The sequence below is a fragment of the Lepidochelys olivacea genome (assembly GCF_965140295.1).
Source record: "Lepidochelys olivacea isolate rLepOli2 genome assembly, chromosome: 23".
NCBI lineage: Eukaryota > Metazoa > Chordata > Testudines > Cheloniidae > Lepidochelys > Lepidochelys olivacea.
Genome location: NC_140433.1, coordinates 7,423,210 through 7,442,472, shown reverse-complemented (window position 1 = coordinate 7,442,472; position 19,263 = coordinate 7,423,210). Strand labels below are relative to the sequence as shown.

Here is a 19,263-nt window from a genome sequence, read left to right as displayed (position 1 = left end):
CAAAGGCCTATACCAGGGGTCACCAACCTTTCAGAAATGGTGTGCCGAGTCTTCATTTATTCACTAAAATTTAAGGTTTCGCGTGCCAGTAATAAGAATCCATGCGATCCATGCTGAGCTGTGCCCCCTCTTGGCCCTGTCTGCACCCCTCACTGCCCCAGGCTGGGGCCAGAGGGCCACAGCTGGGGGAGGCTGCAGAGTCCTGGGCCGAGGCCAGGAGCAGAGCCCCAGGATGGCAGCAGAGCCCCCCCAAGACAGTGGCCAGGACTGGCAGTGGGGCTGGCAGACGGAACCCCAGCTGGCAGGGGGCCAGCGGCCGGTACATCAGGCCAGCAGTGGAGCCCCCCCGGACCAATGGCTGGGACCTGGGCCCAGCAGCAGGCTGAGGGGGCCAGCGGACAGAACCCCAGGTGGCAGTGGGCCAGCACCTCAGGCCAGCTGCGGAGCGCCTGGGACCAGTGGCTGGGACCTGGAGCCAGCAGTGGGCCGAGCAGGGCCGGTGGACAGAACCCCAGCTAGCAGGGGCCAGTGGCGGAGCCCCCAGGACTGGTGGCCAGGACCCAGGCAGCGTGAGGGCCATTGAAAATCTGTGGCATGCATGCCAAAGGCGGTATGCGAGCTGGTTGCCTACCCCAGCCTATACTTTAAGAATGTAGGTATATGTTTATCATTTCGCTAGTTATAGAGGAATAAAAGAAAGAATCAAAATCACTGTCTGCCTGTGTAAGGGCCTTCTCTCACTGGGACAGTCTGAGGCCCTGTTCTTAAGGTAAGGCCTTTGGTTAAGCAGCAGAGGCAGCCATAAGCTGGGAAGTGTATGGTGTCATGCTCGCATTCCAAACTAGTCATATTGAAATAAGGCAATCTGGGGCTGTTAGAAAGGTGATCCGATCTATCGCCTCCAGATAAAGGGAAGAGCCTAGAAGATGTAAAAGGAAATTTAGTTTGATAGTTTTCTGTTTGGTAGGAAGTTACTTATCAAGAGACATAGTTAGGAAACCCTTATGTCTTTATAGATGTAGTTGTGAAATCCTCACTTCTAATTTGTTTTGTCATAGTTCCTATTTTGCTAGTGTTTATTTGTATGGTCTGTGTCTGGTTCTGTGATTGTTTGTCTGCTGTATAATTAATTTTGCTGGGTGTAAGCTAATTAAGGTGGTGGGATATAGTTGGTTAGCTAATCATGTTACGATATATTAAGATTGGTTAGGTAAGTTTCAGTAAAATGATTGGTTAAGGTATAACTGAGACTATTACTATATAAATTAGGGGCAAACAGGAAGTAAGTTGGGATTCGAAAATAAGGAAAACGGAACTTGGATTTAAGCTTGGTGAAAGTTCACCCCAATAAACATCAAATTGTTTGCACCTTCGGACTTTGGGTATTAGTGCTCTCTATTCATGCGAGAAGGACCAGGCGAATGGGAGGGTGAAGAAGTAAGCCCTCTAACACGCTGGAAGGAGCCTCCCCTCTCAGCACACTAGGCATACCCTAACAGCACCCACTAGCCCATCGAGCAGAGAGGGCCTGGGGTGGAGGAATCTGACCTTTCCTTCGGAAAGCCACAGCCTAAGCCACCCTGTGTCCTCCAAGCCTTACTCCTTCTGTTGCCTGCAGGAACAGGCCACAGCCATTCCAAAGGGAAGGGCATGGCTTACAGCTATTGCCCCCTAACCCCAATTTCCAGGGTGCGAGCTGGTTGCCTTACACTGCAGACCCACTCCCCTTCTCACAAAGTCAAACTGCTCAGCTCCACCCCTGCCCTGCCCCGTCACAGGAAAGCTCAGCAGTTACCCTGGGTGCAGGTCCTTGTAGAGACTGATCTGAGGCCTCGTCCTATATGTCCAGTTTAAGGCTCCTGCAAGGGCTAAGGAGGATTTTTTATTATTATCCGATACTGGCATCTTAAAAACAGAACAGCAATGTACAGCTTTGCTACACAGCAGGGCTGGCGGGGCCTGCTGAGCCGACCACACCACAGGGGGCAGAGACCAGGGCTGCGCTGGGACCCATGCTCTAATGGCGGTAGTGAGGGCTTCTGGACCGGGAGCGGGAACGCCTGCAAAGGGAGAAGACAAGCTGGTTAAAGCAAGGAGAGGAATGCACAGAGGGGGCCGGTGCTGCCCCCCTTCCTATAGGGGGCAGCAGAGCTACATCAACCTCTCTGGTCCATGAAAAAGCCTGACACAGGACTCCCTGCATTTGACTCCCTCCCGTCTGCTGAACCCAGCCACACACAGGGACTGGGCCACTCGATTCTCCCACCTATGCAGGACGACTCTGCACAGGGCAGCCAAGCTGTCACAGACACAGCTGGCTGAGTGCACCTGAGCCTGCCCTCAGCACAGCCAGCCTTGCCCTCCCCTGCTGCAGGGCCAGGACACCCCCTGCCTTGGCATGCAGGTGAACAGCCAAGGGTGTGAGCAGGGCCAGCAGCGTGTTAGGTGGCGACTGGAGGAGCCCGCGGAGTGCCAGGGGCCAGGCTAGGGGCGTGAGCGGGGCCAGCAGGGCATGCCAGGTCTATGAAGACATGGGGATGGGGTCCTGAGTGACATGTGTTCCCTGTGCCCACCCGCCCCAAGGCTCAGGACTGGCTGCCCTCACAGCTCCTCCGTGGGCACAGCTGGGAGCTGCAGGCAGCTGGTTACCCCATCCCAGACGAGGGGAGATTGAACCTACCTCCTGGAGGAACCATATTCCCGACCTGCAAAGAAAAAGCAAGGGTTACAAGTTGGAGATGAAGCCTCTGTACTGGCGGGCAGGGGTTTAGGAGATGCAGCTGCCCTGTGGGCATAATAGCTCAGCGGTCAGGAGAGGGGTAACCTGGCTGCTCTGGAAAGTGGGACAGCCCTTTCCAGCAGCTTTAGGCTGGGGGAGGCATCTCTCAAAACTTGTGCTGATTTATTGTGAACTAAGTGAGAAATGCAGGGGATTCAGCCAGCGGCGCTGGGGAAAGGACGTACTGCACAGTACCAACCTGACCCTGCAGGAGGGGAGGGTAACCTGACTCACCGTCCCACTGACACCTATGCGATCACTGGCGAGCGCCAAGGCAAACAACATGCAAGTGTCTGCAGCACGGCGGGCTATGGCAGCAGTTTCATTACCTTAGCAGTGTAAAGGTCTGTCACTCAACAACACAACCGGTTCTGTGTGAACACCAAAGCCTCATGCACTGGCTGGCTACATAACGTAAGGACTGGGAAAAAATGGTTACTAACCTTCTCGTAACTGTTGTTCTTTGAGATGTGTTGCTCATGTCGATTCCAATTAGGTGTGCGCACACTGCATGCATGGCAGCCAGATTTTCCCCCTAGCTGTATCCATCGGGTTGGCCTGGACGCTCCCTGGGGTCATGCCTTCACGGCGCTCAATATAGGGCCATGCCGACCTACCATCCCCTCAGTTCCTTTTTGCCAGCTACTCCGACAGAGGGGTAGGAGGGTGAGTATTGTAATGAACATGAGCAACACATCTCGAACAACAATAGTTAAGAGAAGGTAAGTAACTTTTTTCTTCAAGTGATTGCTCATGTCAATTCCAATTAGGTGAACCCTATCCTTAACTTTTGGAGGCAGGGTCGGAGGTCAAAGGTTCGCTGACTGAAGCACTGCTCTACCAAAGACTGCATTGTCTCTGGCTTGTTGGGTAATTGTATAATGCAAAGTGAAAGTGTGTATTGACCAGGTCGCTGCTCTGCATATTTCCTGGGTTGGAACATGTGCCAGGAACACCGCTGACGAGGCCTGTGCCCTGGTGGAGTGTGCTGTAAGCAAAGGGGCAGGTACCTTCACCAGGCCATAGCACTCCTGGATGCATGGACGTGATCCACGACAAGATCCTCTGGGAGAAGACTGGAAGCCCATTCATTCTGTCTGCTATGGCAACAAACAGATGAATGGACTTCTGGAACAGTTTCATTCATTCAATGTAAAATGCCAGTGTCCAGCGACTGAAGTTTCTGCTTCCTGCTGCTTGAGTGCGGCGTAGGATAGAAAACTGGGAGAAAGATGTCCTGGTTGACGTGAAACTGGGAGACAACCTTGGGAAGGAAAGCCAAATGTGGCCTGAGCTGAACCTTGTCCTTACAAAACACAGTGTAAGGAGGCTCTGATGTTGAGGCCTTAAGTTCATACACCCTCCTGGCTGTTATTGCTATCTGAAACATCACCTTGTATGAGAGGTACAGCAGAGAACATGTCGCCAGCTATTCAAAAGGTGGCCCCATTAGTCTGGAAAGGACCAGACTGAGGTCCCAGGCCGGGACTGGCTGTCAGATGTGTGGATATAGCTTGTTGAGACCTTTCAGGAAACGACTGACCGTGGGGTTGGCAAAGATCGACTGGCCCTCTGCACCTGGATGGAAGGCAGAAATGACAGCCAAGTGAATCTTTACTGATGACATGGACAGCCCCTATTGTTTGAAGTGGAGCAGATAGTCCAGTATGAGGGGAATGGACATGAATGTTGGAGACAGACAGTGTTGCACCAACCAGATTGAAAATTTCTTCCACTTGGCCAGGTAGGTAGCCCTCGTGGAAGGTTTCCTACTGCTGAGGACTTGTCTGACCAGGTCTGAACAAGCGAGCTCCATTGGGTTTAGCCATGGAGCTTCCACACCGTGAGATGCAGCGATTCAAGGTTCAGGTGCTGGAGACAGCCATGATCCTGAGTTATCAAATCCAGGAAGAGTGGCAAGGTGATTGGGGCTTCCACAGACATTTCCAAGAGAGATGTGCATCAGTGTTGACGGGGCCAGGCTGGAGCTATCAATGTCACTGAGGCCCCGTCCCTCTGAACTTTGAGGAGCATCTTGTGAACAAGAGGGATGGGAGGGAACGCATACAAGGAGGTGGCCCTCTCAGGAAAGGAAGAACGTGTCCACAATGGAGCCCAGGCTGTGGTTCAGGAAGGAGCAAAACTGCTGACATTTCTTGTTGCATCATGTGGCGAACAGGTCTATCCGGGGAAACCCCCACCGTTGAAAGATGGAGTGTGCAACATCCAGGCGCAAGGATCACTTGTGGCCATGGAACGACCTGCTGAGATAGTCTGTACTCCAGGGAGGTACAATGCTTCCAGCTGTATCGAATGAGTTTTGCAGAAGTCCTACAACTTGAGGACTTCCTGGCAAAGGGGAGAGGAGCGTGCATCCCCATATGTTTATATAAAACATTGCTGTGGTGTTGTCCATCATAACTGATACACATTTCCCTTCCAGATAAACTTGGAACGTCTGGCATGCTAGGCGGACGACTCTCAGCTCTCTGACATTGATGTGGAGAGCGAGCTCTGCCTGAGACCGGAGACCTTGTGTCCTGAGGTCTCTCAGATGTGCACCCCACCCCAAGGCTGACACATCTGTCACCAGTGAGAGGGATGGCAGAGGCCTGGTGAAGGGAACCCCCACACATACCACCTGTGGGTCGAACCACCACAGGAGGGAGTCAAGGGCTGGATGAGGCAGGGTGACTATCTTGTCCAGATTGTGCTGAACCAACCGATATACCGAGGCCAGCCACGATTGGAGCGACTGGAGTCTGAGCCTGCTGTACCCACATAGGTACAAGCGGTCATGTGTCCCAGAAGCTTTAGGCAATTCCTTGCAGTTGTGGTAGGGAACTGCCTGAGATTTCAAATAATGTTGCCCAGGGCCTGGAACCGCGATTCCGGGAGGTATGCCCTGGCCTGCATGGAGTCCAATACCGCCCCTATGAACTCTATTCACTGGACTGGGGACAGAGTTGACTTTTGCACATTCAGAAGAAGGCCCAGTTCGTCGAAAGTTGCGGTTATGAACCCAACTTGGGCCTCCACTTTCTCTCTGGAGCAGCCCTTGATCAGACAGTCGTTGAGGTATGGAAACACCTGTACCTGTCACCTGTGCAGGAATGTGGCCACAAATGTCATGCATTTGGTAAACACTCAAGGCGCCACTGAGAGGCTAAACAGGAGGACTGTGAAATGGTAGTGATTGTGGTTCACCACAAACCTGAGGTACCTTCTGTGGGACGATGTGATTGAGATGTGAAAGTATGTGTCCTTCAAGTTGAGGGTGGCATACCAGTCCCCTGGATCCAATGAAGGAATAATGGAGACCATGCGAAACTTCAGTTTTTTCCATGAACCTGTTGAGCTCTCGCAGGTCTAGGATGGTCCTGAGGCCGCCTTTGGCTTTTGGTATTAGGAAATACCAGGAATAGAAGCCCTTGCCCTTCAGCTCCTGAGGAACCTCTTCTACTGCCCCCAGCGATAGGAGCGAATGCACCTCCTGTATGAGGAGTTGCTTGCAAGAAGGGTCCCTGAAGAGGGACGGGGAAGGGGGGTGGAAGGGCCAAGAATTGGAGAGAGTATCCCCCTTCTATCGTGCGGAGCCCCCAGCAGTCTGATGTAATATGGGTCCATGCAGGGTAGAAAGGGGACAATCTGCTCAAGAAGGTAAGGAGGGGCGGATCCAGTGTTCGTACTGGTGCGCCGTCCTCGACTGTGCCTTCAAGAGGTCTGCTTCTGGCCTGAAGACTGCTTCGACTGGCCATAGCCCTGGCGTGAGGAAGGGTGGGGCCTCTTCCCATCATTCCTATTCCTCCGCCAAGAGCCATCCCATCCATTCTGTGGCTGGTAGAACCACAGCGGAGGTTGCAGCCTGAAATGTTTCTGCTGTGTAGCGGGGGTATGCAGGCCAAGGGATTTGAGTGTGGCCCTCGAGTCCTTCAGGCTATAGAGCCTTGTGTCTGTCTTTTCTGAAAAGAGGGCCGAGCCTTCAAAGGGGAGGTCCTGGGTGGTCTGCTGGACCTCACAGGTGAGGCCAGAGACTTGCAGCCAGGAGCTCCTCATCATGGCTACCCCCCTTGCATCGTGCGGGTGGCTCCAGCAATGAGCTTGCCCTCCTCAACCAGCACAGACAACTCTGTGCGGAAGTCCTGTGGCAGCAGCTCCCTCAAATTTGGCCATCACTCCGCAGTTGTGGTAGCTGTATCTACTGATGACGGCCTGTTGATCTGAAATGCGGAGCTGCAACCCCCACATCGAACAGACCTTCCTGACAAACAGATCTAATTTCTTCACCTTCTGGTTTTTTGGGGAGGGTTAGCCGCGTCCCCTACCAGGGAATCTGGTGGAGGGCACGTATAAAGCTGCTCATATCCCTTTGAGGGAACAAATACCTCTGCTCATTCCTCTTCGCCGTGGGAGGCAAAGAGGCCGGGGTCTGCCACAAGATTTTAGTGGCCTCACTGATAGTTTTAATAAGTGGCAGGGCAATGCAGGAGGGCCCGGAGGGGGCAAGAAAGTTGACCATAGGGTCCGTGTCCTCTACTACCTCTTCTGCCTGGATCCCTAGGTTCTGTGCCACCCCCCCTAAGCAGTTGTTGCAAGACCCTGCTGTCTTCCAGGGCTGGGGTCGTTGACATGCGCATCACTGCCTCATCCGGTGAGAACGAAGACAAAAACCTGTCTGGCAGTGGGTTGTGCTCCCTGCCCTCAGCGCCAAGGGGTTCTTGTGGCGTCCGGTGTCCTGGTGCAGTCCCCGATGGGAAGAACGGTATGGCCACAACAGGTGGTGCCATGGAAGTCAGTGCCGTGGATGCCGGTGCCACATATACCATAGCCACCGACATTGGAGCCATGGCAGCTGACTGCAGTGGTCGCTACAGCCAATGCCCCCAGTCCGACAGTGTCGATGATGGCATAACTGATGCCAAGGCCACCTATGATGACCTGGAATGGGACCTCTGGCTCTGTCCCGGCTCTGATGGAACACCCAGGGACTCCAGAATAGCCACTGGAGTGGAGCCTGCCATTGACCCGGCCATGGTGGCGGGTAGGGCTGCCAATGGCACCGGGATCTTCTGCTCCTGCTGGAGTGATACAGCTCCACCTCTGAGGACTCCATATAGGAGGACCACAGAGGAGTGGTGCCCATTGGTGCCGGTGATCAGTGCCGGGGGACTGGTGCGGCTCCCCTGCATGGGTAGCTGGTGCCGGGGAACAATGTGCAGGAGATGATGATTGCTGCCCCATCATCACCGGCTTGCCCCTCAACGGCACCGAGGGTCACACTGGCCCTGGTGACTTGTCCCTCCTTGGAGGGGAGGATGGTGCTGTAAGCTCCAGCAGGTCCTTTGCCGCCTCTAGTGTGGAGGGGAGCTGCCGCTCTCGGCTGTGACGGGCCGGTGAGCAATGAGGGTCCGGACTCGAGTGGCTCCCCATGAGGGAGGAGTCGGCATGACAGTGGTTGGCGGTGGGGCTGAGGTGGTGTGGCCTGGCCTGGCCTGACACGGGTCACACACCCAACCGCTCCTTGGGTTTTGCTGGAGGAGAGCGGCTCCTCTCCAGCCTCCTCTTCTTTTGGGGCACCGGAGACTGAGATTGGTGCCTCCCTGTGGCCTGTGCCGAGGCCTTGTGGGTGGAGCCATGGTGGTGCAGAGGGTCTCTCAAAGAGCCCTTCCTCGGCACCGGCTTCCATGCCAGCGCACTCCGCACTGACGAGGAGGTGCTCAGGATTGGCTCTGCCAAGCCGGGGTCCAATTGAGGGTGGACTGCAGCCTCCATCAGGAGGCTCTTGAGACACTGATCCCGGTCTTTAAGGGTTCTGATGGCTCTCCCCAAACACTTCAGACACAATCTGTGCGGGTTGCTCCTGGGCATAGACTTGCCACAGTCCTCGCAGGCTTTAAAACCCGGGGACCAAGGCATGCCCCAGTGCCGGGAGAGCATTGGGGGGGAGGGGTACCCCCAAAATTAAACCTAGCGAAGAAACTACCTATTTATCTTACCACAACAACTACGATAACTATATACACAATTTATAAAAAGACACTGCAAGAGTGGGGACGCTTGCCGAAGCAAGAGCTAAAGATGTTCTGGCTAACCGTCACTGGCAGTAAGAAGGAACTTAAGGGATGGTGGGTCAGCATGGCCCTGTATTGAGCGCCACGAAGGTGCAACCCCAGGGGGCGCCCAGGCCAACTCGACGGATACCACTAGGGGAAAAATCTTCCAGCTGCCGTCCACGCAGCACGCACACACCTAATTGGAATTGACATGAGCAACACAGCCTGGAGAACTTTTTTTTAAATACACAGGCCAATATTTTCAGAAGTAGAAGCCTAAAGTGTGGCCCTTCAGCCCACATTTAGGCATCTAAGGGTGGGATTCCCAGAAGCTCCCACGTGATTTCAGAACAGATGTTAACGATGCCCTGGACTCGTCTCTCTCAGAACAGATGAGCATTTTGAGAGTGACACATCTTAGTAGAAAAACTGCTATGTAAGCTCTGAAATTCTCTGAACACTTAGCAAACTGTGGAGTCATGCATGAGCCATCCAGTTCAGCAACTGGAGATGAACCAAGAAGCAGTTGGCTAATAGGGAGATCAGCCAACTGCTCTGGGGAAAGGACGTACTGAATGGTACAGGCCTGACCCTGAAAGCTGGGGAGGGTAACCTGACTCTTGCAGCCCTACTAGCCAGATGGAAACAGAACAAGCTAATTACACCTTTAAACTTGCACATACAATCAATATTTTTTATTCTTATTAATCTTGATTTAGCTCTACCCTCTGAGGCACCTGGCATTGGCCACTGTCAGATAGGATACTGGGATAGATGGATCTTTGGTCTGACCCAGTATGGCCGTTCTTATGTTCTTAATTCCTGGCGAAAAGGGAAGTCCTGGGTACAGCAGGCTCCCGCTCGGGTGCTGGCCCTCCAGGGGCATGAGCCATTAGTGAGGCTGGAAGCTACCCAAATGGCACTGTTCCCCTAGAACACCACACACCACGCTTCCCCCTCACAGACACCTGGACCCCCGAAGAGGCTGCTCTAAGGGACTGCAAGAGTCTGACCTCAAGGGTACTGGGAGTAGGGGTCTCCCACTGGCTTCAAAATCACTGGCCACTTCTGAAGATTTAGGCCCTAATCTCTGGGAACCCAGCCAGTGTCCAGAGCACATGCTGAGGATGAAGAGTGACATCTGCTGGACTCATGCAGCACTGAGTCACCTCCCAGCCTAGCCCACGGCCACTGCAACACCATCCCAGTGAATGCTGGAGCAAGGAGCAGCTCTCTCTCCAGTTCTGCAGACAGCTAGCTCCCAAACAGCAGCTGCTCCCTGTGACACTGGACTCCATATGCTTTATGAAAATATGCTTATGAATGTGAATATGATGTAACTGGAATATGCTCTATGCAAAAGGTCTCTTGAAAGGTATCATTACAGAGCTTATGATCTACTGAGTGTGGTCATCTTATTTGTTTGTATGTGTTATTTCTATGTCTGGAGTGAGGGGAAGAAGATATAAACTTGTTTCAGAGTAACAGCCGTGTTAGTCTGTATTCACAAAAAAAAAGGAGTACTTGTGGCACCTTAGAGACTAACCAATTTATTTGAGCATAAGCTTTCGTGAGCTGTAGCTCACTTCATCGGATGCATCGGAGCTGTAGCTCACGAAAGCTTATGCTCAAATAAATTGGTTAGTCTCTAAGGTGCCATATAAACTTGTATTACTGATGTAAATATATTAAGTGGAAGCCATTAAGGGTGCTTCAGAATCAATGAACTGTAAATGGCTCTGTTTACTTGCAAACCTTCCTGTGGAAGAGCAGGCCAGTCCAGGAAGAATGGAGGCTGGGGTCTCACAGGACATGTGACCATGTCACATGATACTAAAATTCATCTTAAATCTGGTACTTTTCCATTTAGAAGGGGGGTGGGGACCCAGAGAGACAAACTATTCCCACCTTGTGCCAAAGCTATAAAAGGGGGTGGAGCAGGACAAGGGAGGTCCCAATCATGAGAAAACCCCTAGTTACTACCTGAGATGGCTGCTGGAACTAGCAAGGACTGTATCAGGGGAAAGGATTGCGCTCAGACTAGGAAGGAGTCTAGTCTGTAAAAGAAGCTTATTGGAACATCTCTGAGGGTGAGCTTTACCTGTAATCAGTTTCTTAATGCATTAGGCTCAGACTTGCGTGTTTTTGCTTTATTTTGCTTCGTGACCTACTTTGTTCTGTCTGTTATTACTTGAAACCACTTGAATCCTACTTTTTATACTCAATAAAATCACTTTTATTTGTAAACCAGAGTAAGCGATTAATACCTGGGGGAGCAAACAGCTGTGCATCTCTATCAGTGATATAGAGGGCAGACAATTTATGAATTTACTCTGTATAAGCTTTATACAGAATAAAACGGATTTATTTGGGGTTTGGATCCCATTGGGAGCTGGGTGTCTGGATGCTGGAGACAGGAGTATTTGCCGAGCAGTTTTCAGTTAAGTCTGCTGCTTTGGGGGCATGGTTCAGACCCTGGGTCTGTGTTACAGCAGGCTAGTGTGTCTGGCTCAACAAGGCAGGGTTCTGGAGTCCCAAGCTGGCAGGGAAAACGGGCTGAGAGGTAATTTCAGCACATCAGGTGACAGTCCCAAGGGGGGGGGGGGGGGTGTCTCTGTGATCAAACCCATCACGCTCCCTGCCCCCCAGTCTGTGCCTGCCCCACTCTCTGTCAGCACAGGAGTCACTTGCCCAGGCGGTGCCAAGCAGCGGGTACTCACTGTATCGTGGGGACGGGGAGCGGCTCTGCCTGCTGTACTGCCTTTCCCATTCTTCCCGCTCCTTTTCTCGCCGCTCTCTCTCCCTGCAGAGAAACAAGAGGGCTAAGCGCACAACCTGCAGAGAACATGCCCAGAGAACAACAGGGAAAGCAAGAGAGTTTACTTCATTCGGATCTTCCGGGCCATAGCTCGCAGCTCGTCTTCTCGCTCCTGAAAGAGAGAGGCACGGATCAGCCAAGCTTAGTGTGAACCCCCAAACACACACACTCCCCTCAGCACAGCAGTGCTCCCCCAACTTCACTCCCCACCCCTGCCTACTGAGTCCCTGGACCATCACCACTGTGGATGCTAGCTCTGCTCTCAGGTAACACATCCATGAGTGCTCCTAACCAGGCAGAGGGGTCTGCAGAGAGAGGCCGTTCCAAATGGCCAGACACTCCACCCAGGGGTGTGAAATGGGAGTAGTGGCGCAGCCCAGTGATTAGAAGCAGAGGCAGACCCATGTCAGGGTGCAGCTGGGTCACGTACCTGCCTTTCATGTTCCTGTTGCATCATCTTCTCTTGTGCTGCCTTTTTGTCAGCTTTAACTGAGAGACAGAGAGAGAGATTTTAAGCAGCTGCCACAAGGCCAGGCCAGAGCAGCAAGTGAATTGCATAATGAAACTGGTCCTGCTTACACTGCCTGTTGAGAGCCTTCTGCATTCGCAACTTCAGCTTCTCCTGTGGAGTCAGCTTTGGCTACGAGGAAAGTTAAACAGAGACATGTTAAGGGAAGGCACAGGGACATCGGCACTGCCAGACAGGATCAGATCCAGAGGCACTCTTGCCGAGGAGGGCATCTCCTACACCAGATGCCTCAGAGGAAGAGACAGGAAACCCTGCAGCAGACAGATGGGGGAGCAACCTGCCCCGGCAGGTCTCATCCAGATCCTTGACACCTAGAGATTGGGTTAGGCCCTGAAGGAGATTCTCCCCCCTCTCTCCCCACTTCCAATGTTCTGTGTTGTGTTGACTAGAGGAACTCAGGATATTCTTGTCAGCCACAGAAATGGCCAGTCCTTATTGCATCTTGCCAAGTTTTTGGCCTCAGCAATATCCTGTGTCAAGGAGTTCCACAGACTGTCTCTCATATTCTATTCAAAAGGATGTCTTCATCAGTTTTGAATTTTCACCTTCTAATTTCATGGAATGTCCCCTTCTAATGCTGCGAGGCAGGGAGAAGCTCCCAATCTCCCTTCTTGACCAGTCAGTAATTCATAGACTTTCTCCTGTCGCCTCTTATTCACCTCCTCTAGAGGAATGTCTACCCTACCGCCAGGAGGTGAATTTGTATACATACTCAGGCTAGCTTTGGTTGAACTTGATCAAAGCTAGCTTGAGTAACAATAGCATTGAAGTCACAGCAGAAGGGGTGGAGGCATAGGCCAGCTGCTCCGAGGGGCCAAGGTAGCTAGATCAAATCTACCTTAGGTATATCTACACATGCTGCAATCCCACTTCCAATTGCAGTGTAGACATACCCTAAGGGAATAAAGCCAAATCTTTTCACTCTCTCTAGCCAAGAGTTTTTCTAGGCCTTTGACCACTGTTACAGATTTGTAGATTGCAAGGCCAGAAGGGACCATTGGGTATAACCCAGGCCAGGGGACGGCCCAAAAATAATTCCTAGAGCAGAGCTTTTGGAAAACCATCCAATCTTGATTTAAAAATTGCCAGTGATGGAGAATCCACCATGACCACTGGTAAGTTGTTCCAGTGGATAATGACTCTCACTGTTCCCATCTGAATTTGTCTAGCTTCAACTTTCAGCCATCAGACCGTGTTAGACCTTTTGTTGCTAGATGGAAGAGCCAGTTATTAAATATTTGTTCCCCACACAAGTACTTGTAGACTGTGATCAAGTCCCCCCCTCCTCTGAACCTCCTGTTCTAGGGTATCCTGTGTGAGATAGGGTGACCAGTCTGCACCCCTGTTAATCTCTATCCGATCCTTTGCACCCTAGCCCCTGGTTTGTTTTCCTGGCTGCAGCGGCATACTGAAGAGGGCTCTGTTAGGAGCTGCCTGCAATGGTGCCCGGGTCTCTGGCCTGACTGGACACATTTACATCACTCCAAGGTGGGCGAGGGGGAGGACAATGTACTTTCCTGCCTTTTTCTGGGAGCACTCTCAGGCTGTGTGTTTCAAGCTGGGCCTCTCAGCTCTGGGGAGCTGCCCTGTGGACAGGCATCCAGAAACAAGAGGCTTCACTGGTGAGAATACGCAACTCAACTGAGGCCAGCAGGGACCCACTCACAGCCAGGCAAGGGCACCCAAAGTAGGGGCCAAGGGCCACTCTCCAGTTGGTTCTAGCGTAGATGGGGTAGGGAGCTGGGCAGAAGCTGCTGCTCCTCTAACAGCCACAGGACTGGAGGAACTCAGCCCAGGCAGCCACGTCTGTTCATGCAGCCGGGAGGAGACCAGCACCAGCAACACTCCAGGGGCTTGCTGGAGTGTGCAGCTTTCAATACCAGCTAAGGGAAACCCTGCAGCTCATGGCCAGCTAGCAGCCTTAGGGCCACAGTTTGGGCTCCCTGGAGCAAAGAAACCCAACCCCTGGAGCACTCCTCTGATTTAACACCCTCTGACCCCACACGGAAATGTGACCTGGGCAGCTTTAACGTGCCTTAAGTTACAGGTCACAGACCGGTACTCATGCCACAAGTGTGCCCAGGCTTTGACCCCCCCGAATCTGCCAGCGGCATGGGACCACTGCAGTCCTTCAGGGTAGGGCCATGGAAGCGCTCCCATGGAAAGCCAGATCAACCCACAATGGGGCAGCTGATACTAGACTCCTGCTACACTCGGCCTAGCACTCTCCTGACCGTTGGCCCCACGAGTTAGCACAGGTAGGACCAGAGAGAACCCATGTGGCAGCACCACGACTCTGGGGACAGCACTGATCTCTCGCAGGGATTCTAGCCAAGGAAGAGTGTGTCTGACACCTGCAGTGCTGCAGAGCCCTGGCCACCCTAGCCCAGCTCCATTCATGGAGGGCCAGGCTGGCCAGGGCTTCACCTCCATTGCCCACTGGCGGAAATGCAGAAGCTCGTCCCCAAGTCTTATTCCCTGAATGCAAGAAGTTAGTCCACCAAGACTGAGCATGTGGATTGCTGCTGTTGGCCGTCAGTCACGTTGATTGACATTTCCCCAGTGCTTTAGCAAATTTGATCCATTAGCCCAGCGTATTAAGCAGACAAGAAAACATATTTAACAATTGCCTTGGGGCTAGAACCAGCTCCCCACATTCAAATCATACCAAGAAGGTGGCTGGCCTATATACACCCCTCCCTCGCTCCTTTCTGATAGACAGCACCCATCTGACAGCCTGAGCCCTAAGGGTCACACAAAGGCTCCCCATGGTGGTGGTGGCTTGGAGATGACCTGCAGAGCGGCAGGCAGAGGCAGGCCAGGGTAACTCCAAGGGCACTCCCTCTCTTGCTTTGCAGAGGAACCCACTGCACACCCCCACACAGGCACCTTGCTTCCCTAGGGGCCGTCTTGGGATCTAGACCACCAGGAGTTCATTGGGTGCCACTCCTTCCCAGACACATGGAGGGAAGCCAACACCCTGCTGCCCATTCCTGGAGAGCCAGTGTGCGCCTGGATCCCAGGTAGGAATGCAGTGACGTGCTTTCCCTTCCTATTTGGGATCTCAAGGACACAAGGGTCAACAGAACACAGAGTGCCTCTCTGCATTGCTGGCTGACTTGGCCATGAAATGGCCTTTGCAAGGCCCCCTGCTTCTAATCCAGCACCTCTCCCTCCATGTCTGGAGCTCCTTCCTAGGGGCTTCATCTGGAGTCAGGGCCATGCAGGCTGGGAGGGCCATGCTTTAGATCAGGAGCCTAACCCTAGGTCAAGGTGCTCCAACCTGCCGCACAGGAACGGGTAGCAGGCTCCAGAATGATGCAGAGATCCCACAGTTGCGAGGCCCGGAGTCCGAAAGCACCAGGAGGTTTGTTCCAGGAACCAAACAGCTGGGATGGGAGGATGTGTCCTGGCCCCAGCCCCCTTGGCAGTTCAAAGCACCTTCTCCTGTCGACGAGTCTCCGACAGCTCCTATTGGCGGCGCTTTGTTTACTACTTTGTGCATCGGCACAGAGGCAGCCAGTGGGAGCAGTCACGAGACACTCGCCGCAGAGCAGCCCAAGCCCCAGACCGACAGGGTCTGGAGAGCACAGTGGGCAAGGCAGGGTGGGTGTTAAGCTGCCAGGGGGACTGACGCACCAGGCTGGTTTCCAGGGGAGGCAATAATCCCAGAACTTGGCACTCTTGCATTCTAGCTTAGTCAGTGCAATAGAGGACATAGGTTCATCCACTTACAGGGTCACTGAAAGTGGGGGATCTGGGTTAGCCCCCGTACCTGCCAGCCCCACCCCCCACGCTATAGACTGGCTACTACCCAGCGGACCGGGGTCTTTGTGGAGCCAGTATAAGGGAAGGTGTCTTCTGTTCCCAGGAATTCAGCGAAAGGGACAGTGACCCGAAACCCATCGCCACATGTCACTCAGAGCTGAGACTGCTCCGTTAACCCCCTCACTCGGAGGCAGGGTTGCTGGCACTTGCCTATGCTGGCTGCCATCCATTCTCAGTTCTAAGGAGCTACTGGGCTTGGCGGGCCTGCACCTTGAGGAGAGGGCTCAGGATTTCCAGCCCAGGGACAGGGGACTTGGGTTTCAAACGCAGTCAAGGAGCCCTTCATTCAGACAAGTCCCTGCATCTCCTCACTCCCGTGAACTACGGGGTCCCTTAGTTTGTTCTGCAGTGATGTGAATTAAACAGGTGAGGTTAAATTCTTACTGACTTTGGCAGCTCCTGTCTCTTTACCACCAGCAGTGTCAGCCCTAGAGGGGGAAAAACAGCTGTGATCAGAAGCATTGTGGAGCAGATGGGACGCCACGTCCTTGTCTGGGAGAGTGAGAGGCCCAGCACTAACCTCCCCCCTCAGACATAGGCAGACCAGGCAGCTCATGTAGAGCTCGGCATTAGTCTCCTTCCTGTACCCACACTCCCCAGGGCGGGGGCAGAAGAAGCCCCTTCTGCTGCAGGGCTCAAGGCCAAACACAGCATGCAGAAGGGAGGCCAGGGGGAAGAACTAGAACAGGGGTGGCCTTCCCTGAACGGGCCTGGCTCCACTCACTCACTTTTTCAGTTTCTCCCCCACGGCTGGGGAAGCTGCAGGCCTCAGCAGTTTCTCTCTTGCTGGAGAAGCTGATCTGCTGCGGCTTCGTGAATCACTGGGACTCCGGCTGCTCCGACTGCTACTCCAGTGTCTCCCCGCTCGGCCGCTCCGGCGATAGCGCTCCCCAGACCGGGAATGGCTCCTAAGAGTGCCAAGAACATAGCCAAGGACCGCAGGCTTCCAAGCCTTCCCTATGCCACAGTGCAAGCCAGCCTCCCTCCCCCACCGCACATGCCCTGGAAGCGGGGCAGTAGCATGGCATTAAGGTTGCCAATCCCACAGCTGCGGATAACTGCGGGAAGTGCTGTTGTCCACCATAGCCCCATCCAGAGGGTCAGTGGCCTCCAGCCAGGGCTGGAGCAGTTCCTCAAGGGACAGAGAAGTGAGGAGGAACTCAGGGTGTAAAGCTGCCATCTCACGCCCACCCAGCCCTGTCACTATCTCTGCCTCCAGAGGCGCCTTCCTGCAGGTCACAGCAGCACATGGTCCCATTGCAGGGTGAACAAGCCATGCCTGGAAATTCCTGCAACCCCCCACTCTCCCCACCCGGCTCACTGCACAGCTCCGGGCGGGACTCACCTGGACCTGCGACGGGAGCTGTACCGGCGGCCCCGATCAGGCGAGTGTGATCTGGAGCGGCGGCGGCCATCCCGCGAGCCCCCTCCGGAGTAGCGCCGGCTCCTGCTGCGGGAGCGGGAATACCGTCGGCTGTGGGAGCGGCGGTACCGGCTGGACCGGTGGTGGTGCCCACTGGCTCGGTGAGAACGGGAGCTGGAGCGGGAGCTCGAAGAGGAGGAGGACGACGGGGAAGAGGAGGAGGAGGAGGAGGAGCGTCTCCTATAGAGGATCAGAGACAACGCAAGCCATTCACGCAGAGGGCAGAGATGTGACACGGGGGGTGCCGAAGAACTGGAGCATCATGGCGCGCCAAGATCCCTGCCCTCCTCTTAAGTAGCACTGGGCAGACTCAGCCCCTGGCCTCTGCCCCCAGCTAGCACAGCCAGCCAAGAAGCGGGGCTCGGCATGAAGGAGGAACAAGCACGTTGCGACGGTTGTTACCAGCTCTTCCCCCAGTCCAGCTCCGAGACAATCTCAATACAGCAGCTCTTCAGAGCCAGGAGACAACGGCAAGTGGACTGTGGGGCCACACAAAGGCATCAGACAACCGTCCCCTCACTGCCACCAAGATCCCTGCATGCTGGCCCAGGGGAGGGCTAAGGAAAGGACAGCAGTGCCCCCAAATGACTCAACAGCATGTTCAGTGGCCCCTGCCCCCCCAGCAGCGTCCCTGTGCTTGAGCTGCGGAGAGGACCCTGTGGACCAGTCCCTCACACTCTGCACCATCACCCCCCTGTGGCTAGCAGTTCCACTCCAGTCCACAGGGGCAGGGCTTACACATCAGCGGCTGCAACACAACTGCCTGCTGCCCAATTCACTCGTGCACAGTATGAGAGCATCTGGGGGTGTCCATGGCTCACTGACAGGGGGAGCCCCCCCAACAGGAGGGGCTAGGGGCTCAGTAACTCATGTCTATCCTTCCGCTACCAGAATCCTCCACCATCCATTCCCCCTGGGGGCCCACAAAGGAAGGCTGCAGGGAGAACAGTGGGGCTCAGGCCTTTGTGCAGCCAGAGGCTGTGAAGGCTCGTTAGGCTAGAAAGGCCATTCTGGTCTTGCCCGTCTGCCCCAGAAGATTCTACAGAGGACAGGGCTTGCAGTGACTTCCATGGTCCCAGAGCAGGCAGGGGAAACCCAACTGCGATGGTACAGGCTCAGTGCAGGTTTGGTTACACCATCCTACCACAATGCTGGGGAAAAGCCTGAAGTCTTATCACTCCCCTCCCCATTAAAGGCTGAGACCATGCCCATGCCTGGGTCCTTCAACGAGGCCTCCGGCAAGGTACAGGCTCCACACCGGGCTCAGCTCTGGCTGGCACAGCGAGTTAGGAGGGAAGTGGTTCTGAGAAAGACCGTCGGGAATGCTGGGCTCTTCTCACAGCCCCCCCATGGCCTCACTGCCTAAGACAGGCAAGCGGCTTTACAGCCCCCCATACCCCCAGCACGTCCTGAGGGCTGGGGGGGGTGGACCTTCGCCTCCTGCAACGTGGACCATGAGAAGGCTCAAACGTGTGACGACTCTCTCATGGGGCAGAGCTACCGGGGCCAACCAGGGTTCTGGCTCCTGGCAACGCTGCAGGGGGGGCGCTGAGAAGGGCAGTAACGTTAGGCAGTGCCAGTGCCAGCCCAAAACGCCAGGACATGCAGTTCCACCTGAGGGCACCAGCCAAGGGCTCTGCAGAATGTCTGCAGCTCTGGCTCCCTACACAGCCTTGGCCAACGGGGTGCGGGTGGAGCCCCCGGCTCAAGCTAGTTCGCCACAGACACACAATGGCAATGATGCAGCCACAGCCCCAAGGCCAGGCACTAGCTTGGTCTATACAGTGCATACCAGGCACTTTACAACCCTGTGAGCTCTCAGCCTGCACTCAA

General features: G+C 54.3%; 1 protein-coding gene across 3 annotated transcripts in view; it reads right to left on the bottom strand.

Moving 5' to 3' along the window:
• Nucleotides 1–1,862: 1,862 nt before the first annotated feature.
• CLASRP (CLK4 associating serine/arginine rich protein) overlaps nucleotides 1,863–19,263 on the bottom strand; it is a 42,173-nt gene continuing 24,772 nt past the window's right edge. For 2 of the 3 annotated variants that reach the window (XM_084612494.1, XM_084612495.1), the window contains 9 exons: nucleotides 17,353–17,610; nucleotides 16,736–16,915; nucleotides 16,396–16,435; nucleotides 12,230–12,290; nucleotides 12,081–12,139; nucleotides 11,716–11,762; nucleotides 11,553–11,635; nucleotides 2,681–2,705; nucleotides 1,863–2,060 (listed from right to left, as the gene is read on the bottom strand). In XM_084612494.1, coding sequence (XP_084468620.1) covers nucleotides 2,018–2,060; nucleotides 2,681–2,705; nucleotides 11,553–11,635; nucleotides 11,716–11,762; nucleotides 12,081–12,139; nucleotides 12,230–12,290; nucleotides 16,396–16,435; nucleotides 16,736–16,915; nucleotides 17,353–17,610 — 796 coding nt within the window. In that variant the 3' untranslated portion in view covers nucleotides 1,863–2,017. Of the gene's footprint in view, nucleotides 2,061–2,680; nucleotides 2,706–11,552; nucleotides 11,636–11,715; nucleotides 11,763–12,080; nucleotides 12,140–12,229; nucleotides 12,291–16,391; nucleotides 16,436–16,735; nucleotides 16,916–17,352; nucleotides 17,611–19,263 lie in introns of those variants that run through there. The other variant, XR_014709317.1, reaches the window with a different exon arrangement.